Genomic DNA, 14,587 nt, shown 5'->3' with positions numbered 1-14,587 from the left:
ACCAAGAGGAGTGTGAGTCTCTGACAGGAATACACAGAGATATGGGACCTCTGATAGCTCCTACCATCACTGCCGAGGATCAAATTGTGAGGAAGGAATACAAGTAAAATGAACAATAATCAGAAAGATCTGAGGAGGCTTGGAACTATTTTAAGTCAAAGTTGCAAAAACGATCTGAAGCCTGCATCCCAAGCAAGGGGGGAAAATTGTAGGGAAGGGTTGCAGACCAAGCTGGATGAACAAGCATCTTAAATAGGTGATTCAGAGAAAGCAGAAAACCTGCAAGGAATGGAAGGTGGGAGGGATCAGCAAGGAAAGCTACTTCTTGGAGGTCAGAAAGTGCAGGGAGAGCTGCCAAAAGCCAAGCAGTGTTGGACTTTGCAAAGGAAATTAAAACCAATAGTAAAAGGTTCTTTAGCCATATAAATAAAAAGAAAACAAGGAAAGAAGAAGTGGGACTGCCAAACTCTGAGGATGGGGTGGAGATGAAATATAACCTAAGTATGGCCCAACATCAAAATGAATACTTTGCCTCAGTTTTTAATAAGAGTACCAAGGAGCTGGGGAGCAGTGGCTAATGGGAACAAGGACATGGAAGCAGAAATGACCACATCCGAGGTGGAAGCCAAACTCAAACAGCTTAATGGGACCAAATCAGGGGATCCGGATAATCTCCATCCAAGAATATTAAAGGAACTGGCAATGAAATTGCAAGTCCACTAGCAGGAATTTTAAAGGAATCCATACTTTTGGGGATCATACCCTATGACTGGAGAATTACAAATATAGTTCCTATATTTAAGAAAGGGGAAAAAAGGAATCTTGGAAAATACAGACCTATCTGTTGGACCTCAATTGTATGCAAGGTCTTGGAACAAATAAGTAGTTAAGGATATAGAGGTAAATGGTAATTGGGATAAGATACAACATGGTTTTACAAAAGGTAGATCAGGCCAGACCTACCTGATCTCTTTCTTTGAGAAGATACCTGATTTTCTAGACAAAGGAAATGCTGTAGTTCTAATCTACTTGGATTTCAGAAGCGCATTTGATACAGTTCCACATGGGAAATTATTAATTACATTGAAAAACATGGGGATTAATGAGAGAATCAAAAGGTGGGCAAGGAACTGGTTAAAGGGGAAACTACAATGGGTCAGGCTGAAAGGAGGTTACTAGTGAAGTTCCTCAAGGATTGGTCTTGGGACGAATCTTATTTAAAATTTTTATTAATGAACAAGGCATGCTAATAAAATTTGCGAACGACACAAAGTTAAGAGGTCAATCACATGATAACTATGAGGTGCCAATGTGATGCTGACAGGAAAAAGGCTAATGCAATCCTAGGATGCATCAGGCGAGGTATTTCCAGTAGAAATAGGGAAGTGTTATCATTATACAAAGGCACCGATGAGACCTCATCTGGAATACTGTGTGCAATTCTGGTCTCCCATGTTTAAGAAAGATGAATTCAATCTGGAACAGATGCAGAGAAGGAGTACTAACATGATCAGAAGACTGAAGAACCTTTCTAACAAGAGAAGACTTAAGGAGCTTGGGTTATTTAGCCTGACAAGACCAAGGCTGAGGGGAGATATGATTGCTCTCTATAAATACATCAGACGAATAACTCATTCCTCTCCCTAGTGTTTATTTAAGTTAAGGGCCAGTGATGACAAGAACAAATGGATATAAACTGGCCATCAACAAGTTTAGGCTTGAAATTAGTCAAAGGTTTTTAACTATCAGAAGAGTGAAGTTCTGGAACTTCCAAGAGGAGTAATGGAGGGGAAAAAACCTGACTTGTTTTAAGATGGAGCTTGATAAATTTATGGCGGGGATGGCAGGATGAGGTTGCCTACAATGGGATATGGCCCATCTACAACTGCTATTAGCAAATATCTCTACCAGCCAGAGATGGGATATTAGGGGGGAGGGCTGTGAGTTACTAAAGAGAATTCTTTCCCAGGTGTCTGGCTGGCAGGTTTTGCTCACATCATGTCTAACCATATTTGGGGTCAGGAAATAATTTTCCACCAGGTCAGATTGGAAGAGACCCTGGTGGATTTTTATTTTTTTTTTTTTTTTGGTCTTCCTCTGCAGCATGGGGCACAGGTCACTTGCTGGTTTGAACTAGAATAAATGGCAGATTCTCTGTAACTTGAAGTCTTTAAATTAAGATTTGAGGACTTCAATAACTCAGCCAGAGCTTATGGGCCTACTACAGGCAGGGCCGGATCCAGGCACCAGCACAGGAAGCAGGAGCTTGAGCAGCCAATGGAAAGGGGCGGCACATCCGGGTCTTTGGCGGCGGGTCCCTCAGTCCCTCTCGGAGGGAAGGACCGGCCGCCAAATTGCTGCCGAAGAATGCAGCCGTGCGGTAGAGCTGCCGCCAAAGTGCCGCCGATTGCGGCTTTATCTTTTTTTTTTTTCTTCGCCGCTTGGGGTGGCAAAAAAGCTGGAGCCGGCCCTGACTACAGGAATGGGTGGGTGAGGTTCTATGGCCTGCAGTGTGCAGGAGCACAGATTAGATGATCATGAAGGTCCTTAAACACTATGAGTCTATCACATAATACACTTTGTTTATTTAGACACATTTAGTTTCATTTGATTGTCTAGGATATTACTTCATAAAATGCTAGAAGCAGCACTTGGTATTTTGAGACCACAGTAGAAGACTCTGTTATGTGAGTGGAGAGAATCCCATGTTTTGTGTGTGAATTATAGGGTAGGTAGAGCAGTGAAGTGTTGTTTAGCAAGAATCCACTGTAACGCACACTGTGATTCATAAGACACTACACAGTGGGGGAGCGGGAAATCACAATTTTCCTTGTACAAACATTTGGTAAGATATGAAAAGAAAATCAAGCAAGGATTATTGCACAGTCAGAAAACACTGAACATTAAGTAAATACAACTTTATATTTTCTAAACTACATGAATAAATGCAAATACTGTAAATGTAATTTATAATGTATCTGGATCAAGCTATTGCAACAAGCTTGTACGGAGTATCAAATATAACAATATTTTGATATCTTTTATCGGTCTTTCTTATGAAATGTTTGTTTCAAAAACCAGCTAGTGTTGTTAAGTGATAACAAACATTCACACAACCCACAAATTTAAAAGAAAGGAATTGATTGGTTAAGGACATCATAAATCTTACATTGCCAACATAACATTCATGCACACTATTATTATCAAGTACAACAAAATGCATGTTTCATCACACATATCCTTTCCGTTGACAAAATATACCATATAAACCATTTCCGTAAAAGGAACATAACAATTGTATATGGACCCACACATTGATCAGTCTCAAGCAGAAGTCCACATATATACAGGCTGTAATTTTACCATACATTGACAATGTTATTCACTTTTCCTGTTAAAACAGTGTGATACAGAGGCCCATTTGTGGCTCACTATTCTGTGTCAGCAACTCGTCAGGTCTGACATACTCACTACGCTTCCCGCACGGGTGTCATGACATTTATTTAAACGGTGACATGTAATAGATCATTTGAAATCTAATAACACATTGGTCATTAATGTCACTGTGCAATGTTTGTAACAACTAGGTACGTGAAATTATGAATACGCTCTGATATTATGTCCTGAAGACTGTAAACAGACAAAAGTGACAAAATGGATTTCTTCTATATGAAGGGGAAAGAAAATACTGTGGCAGATGCCGTCTAGGAAAGAAGGCTCTGACCAGCTGCCTCTGGGTCAGCCAGGGGGTAACCCTCCTGCACCTTTGTGAGGGGAGGGGGCTGTTACCCTAAGAGCATCCCAATTCCAGAAGGGAAGGGGCTCACTGGTATCAGGTAGAGAGTTCCAGCTGGCCTGACCAATTCAGTGTGCCCCAACTCACTATGGTCATAATCTGTGTTTAAAAGGTGTCATGTAAGAGATCATTGGAAAACTAATAATTCACTGATAATTAATTATGAACATATGCTGGAATTATGACTAAAGTGTGTTTAAATGAGGTATGTCAGGGAGAGTTGGTAAACAGGTCTGTCTTAGACAAAGTAATGTGTACTTGGTTCTCTGACCAGCCCAGTCTTCAGGCAAAAACAATTAAGGTCCATTTTTACATATTAGGTTATCAAAGCTATTAAGCAAACAAGTGGGAGAAGAAAGAGCATGGAACTTTCTTCACCACCAAACTCCATGTTGCCTTCCTCAGAGTTTGAATAAGCTTTACTTGAAGGGGTAACCCTCATAAGAGTTCATTTCAAAGATGTATTGGTCTATAAAGACAGGGGGACTGAACCTCAAGTGAAACGCAATTGAATCAGCTGATTGTACACAATATTACTGCATCATAAAAGTGTAGAGAGTGAGGTCTTTTCTGGAAGCTAACACCACACTGGTGATTAATATCGCTGTGTAATGTATGTACTAACACTATATGAGGAAATATGGATACTTAATGATATCATGCTTTAAAGTATGTGGCCACACAGGGAGAAACAGGTTCCCTCTCAGACAGGAAAGAAGGCAGTTATTTACCTGTCTCCTATGTAAATTAAGCATGATGGAATCAAAACAACAGAAGCTCCATTTACATGATGGGAAGCCTACAGGAAGGGAAAAAGCAGCATGAAGTCATCTTGCCTCTTGAAACAAAAGTCACTGAACATTTGAAGATATAAGCAAAGACAGAAGCCATCTTTGGCATCCATCAATAGACAGACACAAGGGAACAGAGCTCTTGCAAGCTGAGAAAAATAGGTCCTTCCAGAAGTCTCTGGAAACCAAATATAGGTGAGAAAACATCTTGAGCAAACCCTGTAACTTGCTAGATTAAGTTTTATACTTTCAGATACGTGTTTTCACTTTTATTTGCTTGTAACCCTTTCTAACTTTACTCGTTTTACTTGGCATCACTTAACCTATGTCCTGTATAAATACATTTGTTTTATTTTTACTATAAACCAACTCAGTGCTGTGTTTAAATGGAAAGTTACATGTACCCAGTTAAGTTAATAAGCTGTGATGTGTTTTTGTGTCTTTAGGGCAGTGGTTCTCAACCCACAGCTCCTGGTTGCTTGCGGCCCAATCAGCACATGGCTGCGGCCCATGTGACATTCTCAGGGCCATACAGGTAGTATATATATTGTGTGGATGCAGCCCACATAACACATATGCAGCCCACAATGGTAAATAGGTTGAGTATCACTGCTTTAGGGGAACAAACGAACCTTATTATTTCTCTGAACTGGGCTGGACACTGAAGAGCACACAGTTTTGGGAAATTCAGGACCAGGAGTGTGCTGGGGTCACCCGGCAAGTAGTAATCGAGTCTGGTACAAGCCAGAGTGGGGCTGTGGAGCTGTACACAGATTGCTGGGTCAGAGCTGCTGAACCAGGGCCGGCTAGCACACAGACACTGAGGCTGTGACTTGCATGCATGTAGGCTGGTTGTGAGCAACTCAGGTTGAGAATTGCAGCAGCAAAGCACTGTGAGGCACGCCGGGTTGCAGGGCAAGTAGCGACACAACCACTCACTGGTCTGGATTACACACCTCAAACCTGGTAACAGACAGCTTTATATCATTATATCATACACATATATATAAACAGTATTCTCAGAAAACCACAATTACAACTAGCTTGTATGGCTATTAGGGATAGGTAATTTTATTTATTCATTGTTAAAAAACATGTCAGATTTAAAACCATCAAGTTGTGTTATAAGTCTATGTAAATCCATGTAAGGCCCCAGTGCAGCAAAGCACAAGCGGAACTTGAGTTATCTCATTCATAGCCCATCTGAGCAATCCCATTCATATCAAAAAAATTGCTCATGAGCTTAAAGTTAAGTACATACTAACATTCTTTACCAGATCAAAGTCTAATTGCGTGATGTCACTCCTCCATTCCCTAGTCCCTTTTGATGTTTTAATCACATTCCTCTGTTGCATCCTGGGAACTCTTCAAGGCAGAGTTTTTATATGGGTATTAGTACAATGCCTAGCACAATGGGACCCCAATCCTGAGAGAGGACTTGTGTACTACTTCAACATAAATAACTACAATCATAATCAATAATAATAATAAAATAACCAAATTTTTTATTATCAGTTGATTAATATATTTATGGATTATTTCCCTTTAACATAAACTAATAAAAATAATATATAAGAATAATCCAGGGGTCAAAGGTAAGGTTGTGCTGTTGTGATGAAATATGTTTATCTTTGCAGTGGATAAGAATAATGTATTGATGTGGAGACTGTACCATTTATGATGTCCTTAACTATTAATTTCCTTGCCTTTAATAGCTATATTTCGCAAAAGAAGTAATGGGTAACTACATTGTTGTCATTTAGCAACCTTAACTTTTTCAAAATTAATGTTTTAGGTTTTAATATACATATATATAAAGTCATCCTTAACCACTGATACATATTGGGGGGGGAGCTGTTGCTTTTAATTCCTTTTTCCTAATGAAAAAAAATGAAGACATAGTTCTGATTTACAGAATTATGCAATTCTGTTTTACATAACGCCATTAACTGCAGAACTCGGGGTTACACACAAACCCTTCCCGCTAACCCATGCAGTGTATTTTTCCACAGTATTGTGGGTTTTAAATGACATTGCACTGTAGATATAGGAAAAACCTAGTTCTGATATGATAACGTGGCAGATACAGAGCTGTGCCGCTCCAGAGAACCTCAGACTATACTGTAATGGAAGCTGAAAGCGAATCTGTTTTTAACAGCACATGAAGATTTTTTAATTATCACTTTAGAATATTTTATTTCCAACTTAACAAACAGCTACCTATACCTCCAGGAGGATTATCCACATGTGATGTTTTAAAAACTCAGCCATTTGAGCTATCTGTGTGTGCAAAAAAAAGTCTTAAAAATACGTGAAATATGGGGAAAGTATGTATGGTTCCTGCTGCTTGCCTAATTCAAAAACAGCTGAATGGACCCAACTTCCCCCACACAAATAACTTTTTAGTGGGGACCAGGTATATAAAGTTTCGGTACAAAAAGAGACATTTAAGAAAAAGTGACAAGAGGAGGTTATAATGAAAGTTGAGTTGTAGCTTTACTATGCAGTTTCTCCCCATTTGGTATCCATGTGCAACGTACAACCTGTGTTTTCACAAGCCAACATGCCCCATATGAAAATGCCCAAGGTTTCCACTGTGTGGGCAGCATGAATGAAGCACAGGGAAACTGTAACACACATTTTCATTAATGCGAACAATTCAAATTCAAGTATTAACAAACAGTTCTTGGGAAAGAAAAAATGGATTTGTTCCTTCTTTATAATAACTCTTAATCTTTTACTCAGCTCCCTGGAACACCTCACCAAAGGCCAGTCCCATTTCTTAAGAAACAAAACCTTATGAGTAATGCAGGACACATGACAAAGCTTTCACTTGGAGGTGGGTCAGTCCCAGAGTGCGTGACTCATCATATCGTTGGGCTGCGAGAAGTGTGACCCACACTATTATTTTTATTTACTCTTTATGGCAGCACTCACAATGTGCTGGTACTTTCCAGACAGACAAGATGGCATGGTCCCACATGGCAAACATTTACGGTTATAACTTTGCCAGAAGGCAAACAAAATCTGATGTTAAAGTTTTAACAGCTCCCATGATAAAAACAGGATTATCACCAGGGGATTTACTAAAGCTATGTCTACACTAGAGAGCTTACAGCAGCACAACTGTCAGGGCCGGCTCCAGGCACCAGCTTACCAAGCAGGTGCTTGGGGCGGCCACTTCGGAGAGGGGCAGCACGTCCAGCTGTTCGGCGGCAATTCAGCGGACGGTCCCTCACTCCTGCTCGGAGCGAAGGACCTCCCGCCGAATTGCCACCGCAGATCGCGATCACGATCGCGGCTTTTTGTTTGGTTTTTTGTTTGGCTGCTTGGGGCTGCCAAAACCCTGGAGCCGGCCCTGACAACAGCTGCGCTGCTGTAAGATCGCTGGTGTAGCCACTCTGAGCTGACGGGAGAGAACTCTCCCATCATCATAATTAAACCACCCCCAACGAGCAGCGGTAAGTGAAGGTGCTGTGGATACACAAGACCTCTGTAAAATCATAACCTAGGTAGCTACAGATGGCCACTCAAAAACCGAGGCGTCCAAAATCAGAGGCCACTTTTGAAAATTTGGTCCCCAGTCACTTGCCCCTGGTCACCAATAAGCTAGTTGAAGAGATGGGAATAGAATCCTGGTATCCCCACTAACCAGAGCAATACTGAGTGCAAGAGCAATACTGAGGCCTTGCTTACACTACACAGGCTCTGCTGATACAACTATATTGGTATAGCGCTACTGGCAGAGCCCTTTAATGTAGATCCAGTGCATGTCAACAGGAGAAGGAACGCTGCCAGTAAAGTAATGCCACCTCCTCCCTGAATGACATAAGCTATGCCAGTAGAAGCCCTGTTGTACTGGCATAGCTGGGTCTACACTGGGGGTTTTACTACCACAGCTGTGTCAGCTAGGGGTGTGGCTTTTTCTCACCCCCTGACGGACACAGCGATGCCAACAAAACTTTGTACTGCACACCTGGCCTCGGTGATTGCCACTGCTTGCAATGCAGTCTTACCAATGAGGCATGTAACCACCACAACCTTTCTTGCTCTTTTGAACTATATTGTATAGGCCCAACATTACACCTCTTCTGAAGCACAGTCTGTCACCATCACTGCAGAGGAGAGGGCTTTCTGGGACCGATATTACCAGAATGTGCTCTTCTGTGATGCCACAGCAATATGAAAGGAGGAGGACTGAGAAGGAGGCAACGTTGCAGAGCAATTTTCTGAATTTAAAGGGATATTAAGAAAATGCTTCATACAGATGAACAGCCCCATGTGCAAAAACCCCCAAAAACTAAACTGTTTGATGCATTTGCAGAACAACCCATTGAATCGTACAGAGATGCACCTTTACCCGCAGTACAAGAGGCAGAATAAGACATGCCTTTCCCACAGTATAAAAAGTGTAACCAGCCAATTTTTGGTGTGCTGTATACACTGGGCTGTCAACCCACCTGCATTGGTCAAGGCTTCACCTGCAGCTGCCCTCCAGTCACCCACAATCAGATCAGAGCCAGAAACTGTTTTAAGAGTGGCTCAAGATAACATATCAGAGTATGTAAATCATGAATGCAAAAACAAATTCTTGGTTTCAGCTCATTCAAGGTCATCTTGTTTTGCCTCTAATGTGCCCTGATGCAGGACACTGACATATTTTTCTCCAATTTTTTGTCAAACTACCAGTTTTACACTTAATATGCAGATTATTTTCTGATCTCCAGTTTATACAAGAAATCTGGAGTCTCATTCTCCATTGTGCTGTACCTTGTGCATAGTGTGTGTACCTACTCTTCACTATATGCACCCGTGGAAAGTGTGTGTATCTACTTTTCGGATTTGATAGCATTGTACAATACAAGGGACAAGGCAGTGGAGACTCAGGCCTTCGTAACACCTTCCCCAGTGGAATTCTGTAGATAACATTTCATTCCTTACTAATATCAGGATATCCAGCTAAGTCTTGTCTCTGGAATTTTGCTCTTGTGCAGTTTGGTTATCTACATTTAAGTGCACATACTTGAGTTCAGATTGTTCCTCTCTCTCCTATACATAGACAATCAATTATAAGGTGCATCTTCCCATTTGATCCTCACATCTAAAATGAGCTGTCTGTGAGACTTACTAAAGTGTCAGTTTTCCAAATCAGAGAGACATAACCGAAAACCTCCCTCTTGGAAGGGTGGAGCAAAATTGTATCAATAATTTTCAGGAAAAAAGAAACACTGATCAAGCTAAAACTAGCTTTAATTGGTAGCCTATCAAGCTGTACCATCGTCTAAGTCTTATTAGTGGCCACTCAAAGCTGGGAGGATTTTTTTCCTACCTTTGAAATTACTGAAGAAACCTGAAAGAAATCCAAATCAAATGACTTGATCCAAAACTCACTGAAATCAATGGGAGCCTTCCCATTGATTCCTGTGTATGTCTTTCCATTGTCTTCAATGGACTTTGGATTAGGACCCACATCTCTACAATGGAAAAACCCACTGAGCTGTATAAGTGAGGGGCAAATATGTTAGCACAAAATGTGAACTGGATCTTGTAAAGCAAGAGTTAACCCACACAGCCAAATGATCACTTCAAGTGGTAGGCAGTCAAACCAAATTCCACTGCATATTTATTTAGTTTAGTTAACGGGACTTCTGTAAGGGCTCTGTAGTCCTGACACTGGTTCATAACAACATATCATAAAGCTTACATGACATTAGCAAAGACAAATTATTCATGCTTAAATTTCCAGATCTTTGTCCCTATGGAAACTAGTGCATACAACATTATACACCTCTACCCCAATATAACGCTGTCCTCGGGAGCCAAAAAAGCTTACCGCGTTATAGGTGAAACCGTGTTATATCGAACTTGCTTTGATCCGCCAGCGTGCACAACCCTGCCACCCCCGGAGCACTGCTTTACCGCATTATATCCAAATTTGTGTTATATCGGGTCACGTTATATCGGGGTAGAGGTGTATCTCCATTTATGTTAGGTTACTGCAATTACATGCACTAGGGAAAGTTACATGATTACATGCCACCATGAAATGTAAGCATGACATGTCCTTGCACACACAACTGGGGTTGACCAGGGCTTCTACACACTGAAAATCTGAACCTTAAGCTTACCTTGTTTTGACTCAAATTATTTTTTTAAAGTTTTATAAACCATAACTATTGTTCTGGTTTCTAATGTATACAGGACATCAGGTACACCATCCACTGGCCTACAAGAAGAGGTACATGAGGTAACACATCAAGTGCTCAGGGGGATGGATAGCTCAGTGGTTTGAGCATTGGCCTGCTGAACCCAGGGTTGTGAGTTCAATTCTTGAGGGGGGCAACTTCGGGAGCTGGGGCAAAATCAGTACTTGGTCCTGCTAGTAAAGGCAGGGGCTGGACTCAATGACCTTTCAAGGTCCCTTCCAGTTCTAGGAGACAGGATATCTCCATTTATTTATTAACATTAGGACAGCCAAATTCATCACCATCACCATATGCTCATAACATAACTGTCAAATTACAACTATGATGCAACACTAATTACAAAAATTTACGTTTGTGTGCTTGTTTTTTTAAATAATACTACCCCAAGTTGGATAAGAATCACTCACCTAGTGTCTTGCATTTACAAAAAAAAGATGTATGGTGGCAATTGGGACATTTATAATAGTTGGGGGGGGTGTCTGTTTATTTGTTGTGATTGTTCAGAAAAAAGAACTGGGAGTATCATTTTGTTTTGGTGGTAGTAGATTGTAAGTGATTGAGACAATTGTTATCTATTTACATAATACCCACTAATATTACACAGACATATTAGGTTTGTTAAACATGAATTGTTATGTAGGCATATGGATTACACTCAATACACAGATCAGGTACAATTTATAAACACATTTGTATATTACCTTAAGAAAACTCCTGATGGGATGAAAGGAAGGGCAGTAATTAGATTAGAATGATTTTAACAAAATTGATTTCCTCCACCAGAGTTCATTTCAGAACCAGGATTCTTACCCCAGACACACAATCCAAGCCTCATCACTTGCTTTTCCTCCAACTGGGGCACCGTGGTGTGCTGTCCTAGCAGGGAATTGCTAGTACTATTAACATTAGATACTAGCAGTTCTATCAACATTTAGTTTTGGAAGCACTTGGTGGTGGCGAGAACGGGAAAGAGGGAAAGAAAACAGGGTCAAGAGAAAAATCAGAAGAGAATGTTTCCTGGCAGAGGAAGGAGCTCATCAGCTTGAGCCCTGAAAAGCCACTTCAGACACTGGGAATCGGCAGGGGTGACAGGCGATTCGATTCAAAGTAAGAAAATAAATGGAGCCTGAATGTTACTTTTAGAATTTGTTCCCTACCTTTAGCCACTTATGTGATATAGCCCCATGCTGACAAATCTTTGAAAGGAAAGTAACCCTGCTCTACGATGGAAGTTAGTTTGGTTATTTCCACTTAAAAACCCACCTTTAAACAAAGTTTCCCTAGAAGCAGAGAAGTCCTACCTCATAGAAGATCCTCTCTTCTCCACAGCAGTCTTCGGGTGTCTCTGGAAAGATGCGTCTTCCAATGGGGTAGTGACAATACGATATCTCTTCTCCGTCCTGACTTTCTCCCAGTGCTCTGGCTGATAGGGGAAGGGAGGAGAAAGGGGAGATGCTAATCCCAGTGTGAATACAGCATTTATCACTTAGCAGCCAGTTGCACCCTCAGGGGATTACCACAGCATGGTGGAGGGGCACTTACTACAAGGGCTTTCCTTTTGAGAAAAGTTGCAAGAGTTTAACTAACTCAATTCAAAATCTATCCAGTAAATGCTCTTAACCCAGTTTATCCTTTCCCAAAATCAGTTTGTCTTGCATTGATAATTGACCAACTTAAGTAAAACTAGTAAAAGCGAGGGTTAAAATAGTGTAAGTGCATCTACAGGAATGCATCTCAGTTGATTTAGTTAAACCAGTGACACTTTTCTAATATAAACCAGGCCTAAATCAGGTGAAGCTTTGCTATGAGTGGAGTGAAAATCCCAAGGAATGGGAATAGAACAATTCTCAAAATTCATTTCATTCCCCTCTAAGGCAAGTTTCATTAAATCCAGGCTTCTATAAGGGGCTGGAAGAAAATAAAGACCCTAAATGAGATGTACCAGCTTTGTTTTGCAGGCATGTCCTTGCACACAGCTCCATCCTCCCTGAAACACTCCAAGGAGGATTCTTGTGTACTTAAATATCCTGTCTGCACATGAAAACAGAAAAGACAGGCAAAATGGAGGTCAAGCAACGGTTGGCTGTAGCACTGAGCATTTGCATAAATGTATAAATGTATGTCCACACCCCAATGCCATCCTAGGAGTTTTACTAGCATTGGGACCATTGATTGGTAGTGTAAGGGTACGTCACCACTACTGAGGCCATGTCTACACTACACCCACTAGAGAGGCACAGCTACAGTGCTGCAGCTGTGCCACTGTAATGTAAATGCTTCCTACAGCGACAGAAGGGGCTTTTCCATTGATGTAGATAATCCACCTCTCCCAGAGGCAATAGCTAGGTCGATGGAGGAGTTCTTCCATCGACCTAGCCACGTCTACACCAGTGGTTAGGTCAACCTAACTATGTTGCACAGGGTGTGAACTTTTTTTTTTTTTTTTTAAACAGCCCTGGGTGATGTGGCTAGGTTATTCTAATTTTTAAGCGTAGATCAGGCCTGGGACTATACCTGCATAGTTATGTCAGTGTAGCTATGCCCAGGGGCACCAGAACAGAGGGGGCCAGGACAGGGCTAGCTCCAAGTTTTTTGCAGCCCCAAGCAAAAAAAATTTCTTGCGCCCCCCCCCGCCCTGCCCAACTCCGCCCCTTCCCCGCCCCATCCCAACCCCTTCCCCAAATCCCCGGCCCCGCTTCCTCCCCCGGGCGCGCCGCATTTCCCCTCCTACCCCTCCCTCCCAGGCTTGTAACCCGGGGGGGGCAGAGGAAACGCCCCCTACTGCCGCAGCTCACCTCCGCTCCGCCTGCTCCCCTGAGCGCGCCGCCTCCACTCCGCTTCTCCCCCATCCCTCCCCCCCTCCCAGGCTTGCCGCATGAATCAGCTGTTTTGCGGCAAGCCTGGGAGGGAGGGGGGAGAAGCGGAGTGGCGGCGAGCTCGGGGGAGGAGGCAGAGGTGAGTTGGGGGGGAGTGGTTCCTCTGCCCCCCCCAGGGTTACTTCCTGTGGTCCTCCCCGCATTCCCCACCACCGCAGCTCCCCTCCGCTCCGCCTGCTCCCCTGAGCGCGCGGCCGCTGCTCCGCTTCTCCCCCCTCCCTCCCAGGCTTGCTGCAAAACAGCTGATTCGCGCAGCAAGCCTGGGAGGGGGGAAGAAGCAGAGCGGTGGCGGCGCGCTCAGGGGAGCAGGCGGAGCGGAGGGGAGCTGCGGCGGTGGGGGGCGATTCCTCTTCCCCCCCCCCAGGGTTACTTCCTGCGGCCCTCCCTGCGCCCCCCACCGCTGCAGCTCACCTCTGCTCAGGGCTGGCTCCCGTTTTTTTGCGCCCCAAGCAAAAAAAAAAAGGAGCCGGAGTGCCGCCCCTTGGAAAGTGCCGCACCAAGCACATGCTTGGAGCGCTGGTGCCTAGAGCCGGCCCTGGGCCAGGAGGCCATGGTTCCACCACTTTTTACCAGCTATAAGGGTGAGCAATGGGAGGAAAGGGGTGGCAGGATCTTGGGGAAGAGGCGGCACAGGGGCAGAGCCTTGGGGGAAGGATGAGTGCAGGGGGCAGGGCCACGGTTCAGGTGCCAGTGGCCCCCCTACTTTTAGGGAGCTTCCATCACTCCTGGCTATGCCGTCATAGATCCATTCCATTCTAGGTGAGTGTGCGCCCACGTGTACAGTTATCGGAGATTTTTTGCCTTAGCAGTATCCGCAGTTCAGCTGTGGTGCCCTCTGGAGTGCCGCGCTCATGTGTCGGTATATCAGGGTGTAGGGCTGGCAGCGCCTCTCAGTTCCTTCTTACCGGCAACTCCGAC

General features: G+C 43.2%; 1 protein-coding gene across 1 annotated transcript in view; it reads right to left on the bottom strand.

Moving 5' to 3' along the window:
* Positions 1 to 12,229, bottom strand: part of LOC101934209 (gap junction beta-6 protein) — a 70,963-nt gene extending 58,734 nt beyond the window's left edge. Inside the window, exon 1 of the mRNA XM_024105724.3 lies at positions 12,095 to 12,229. Within this exon, the coding sequence (XP_023961492.1) occupies positions 12,095 to 12,099 (5 nt within the window). The 5' untranslated portion in view covers positions 12,100 to 12,229. The remainder of the gene's footprint in view (positions 1 to 12,094) is intronic.
* Positions 12,230 to 14,587: the final 2,358 nt, after the last annotated feature.

This window comes from Chrysemys picta, chromosome 1 (assembly GCF_011386835.1).
Source record: "Chrysemys picta bellii isolate R12L10 chromosome 1, ASM1138683v2, whole genome shotgun sequence".
Lineage (NCBI taxonomy): Eukaryota > Metazoa > Chordata > Testudines > Emydidae > Chrysemys > Chrysemys picta.
This window is presented reverse-complemented; position numbering and strand designations above follow the sequence as displayed.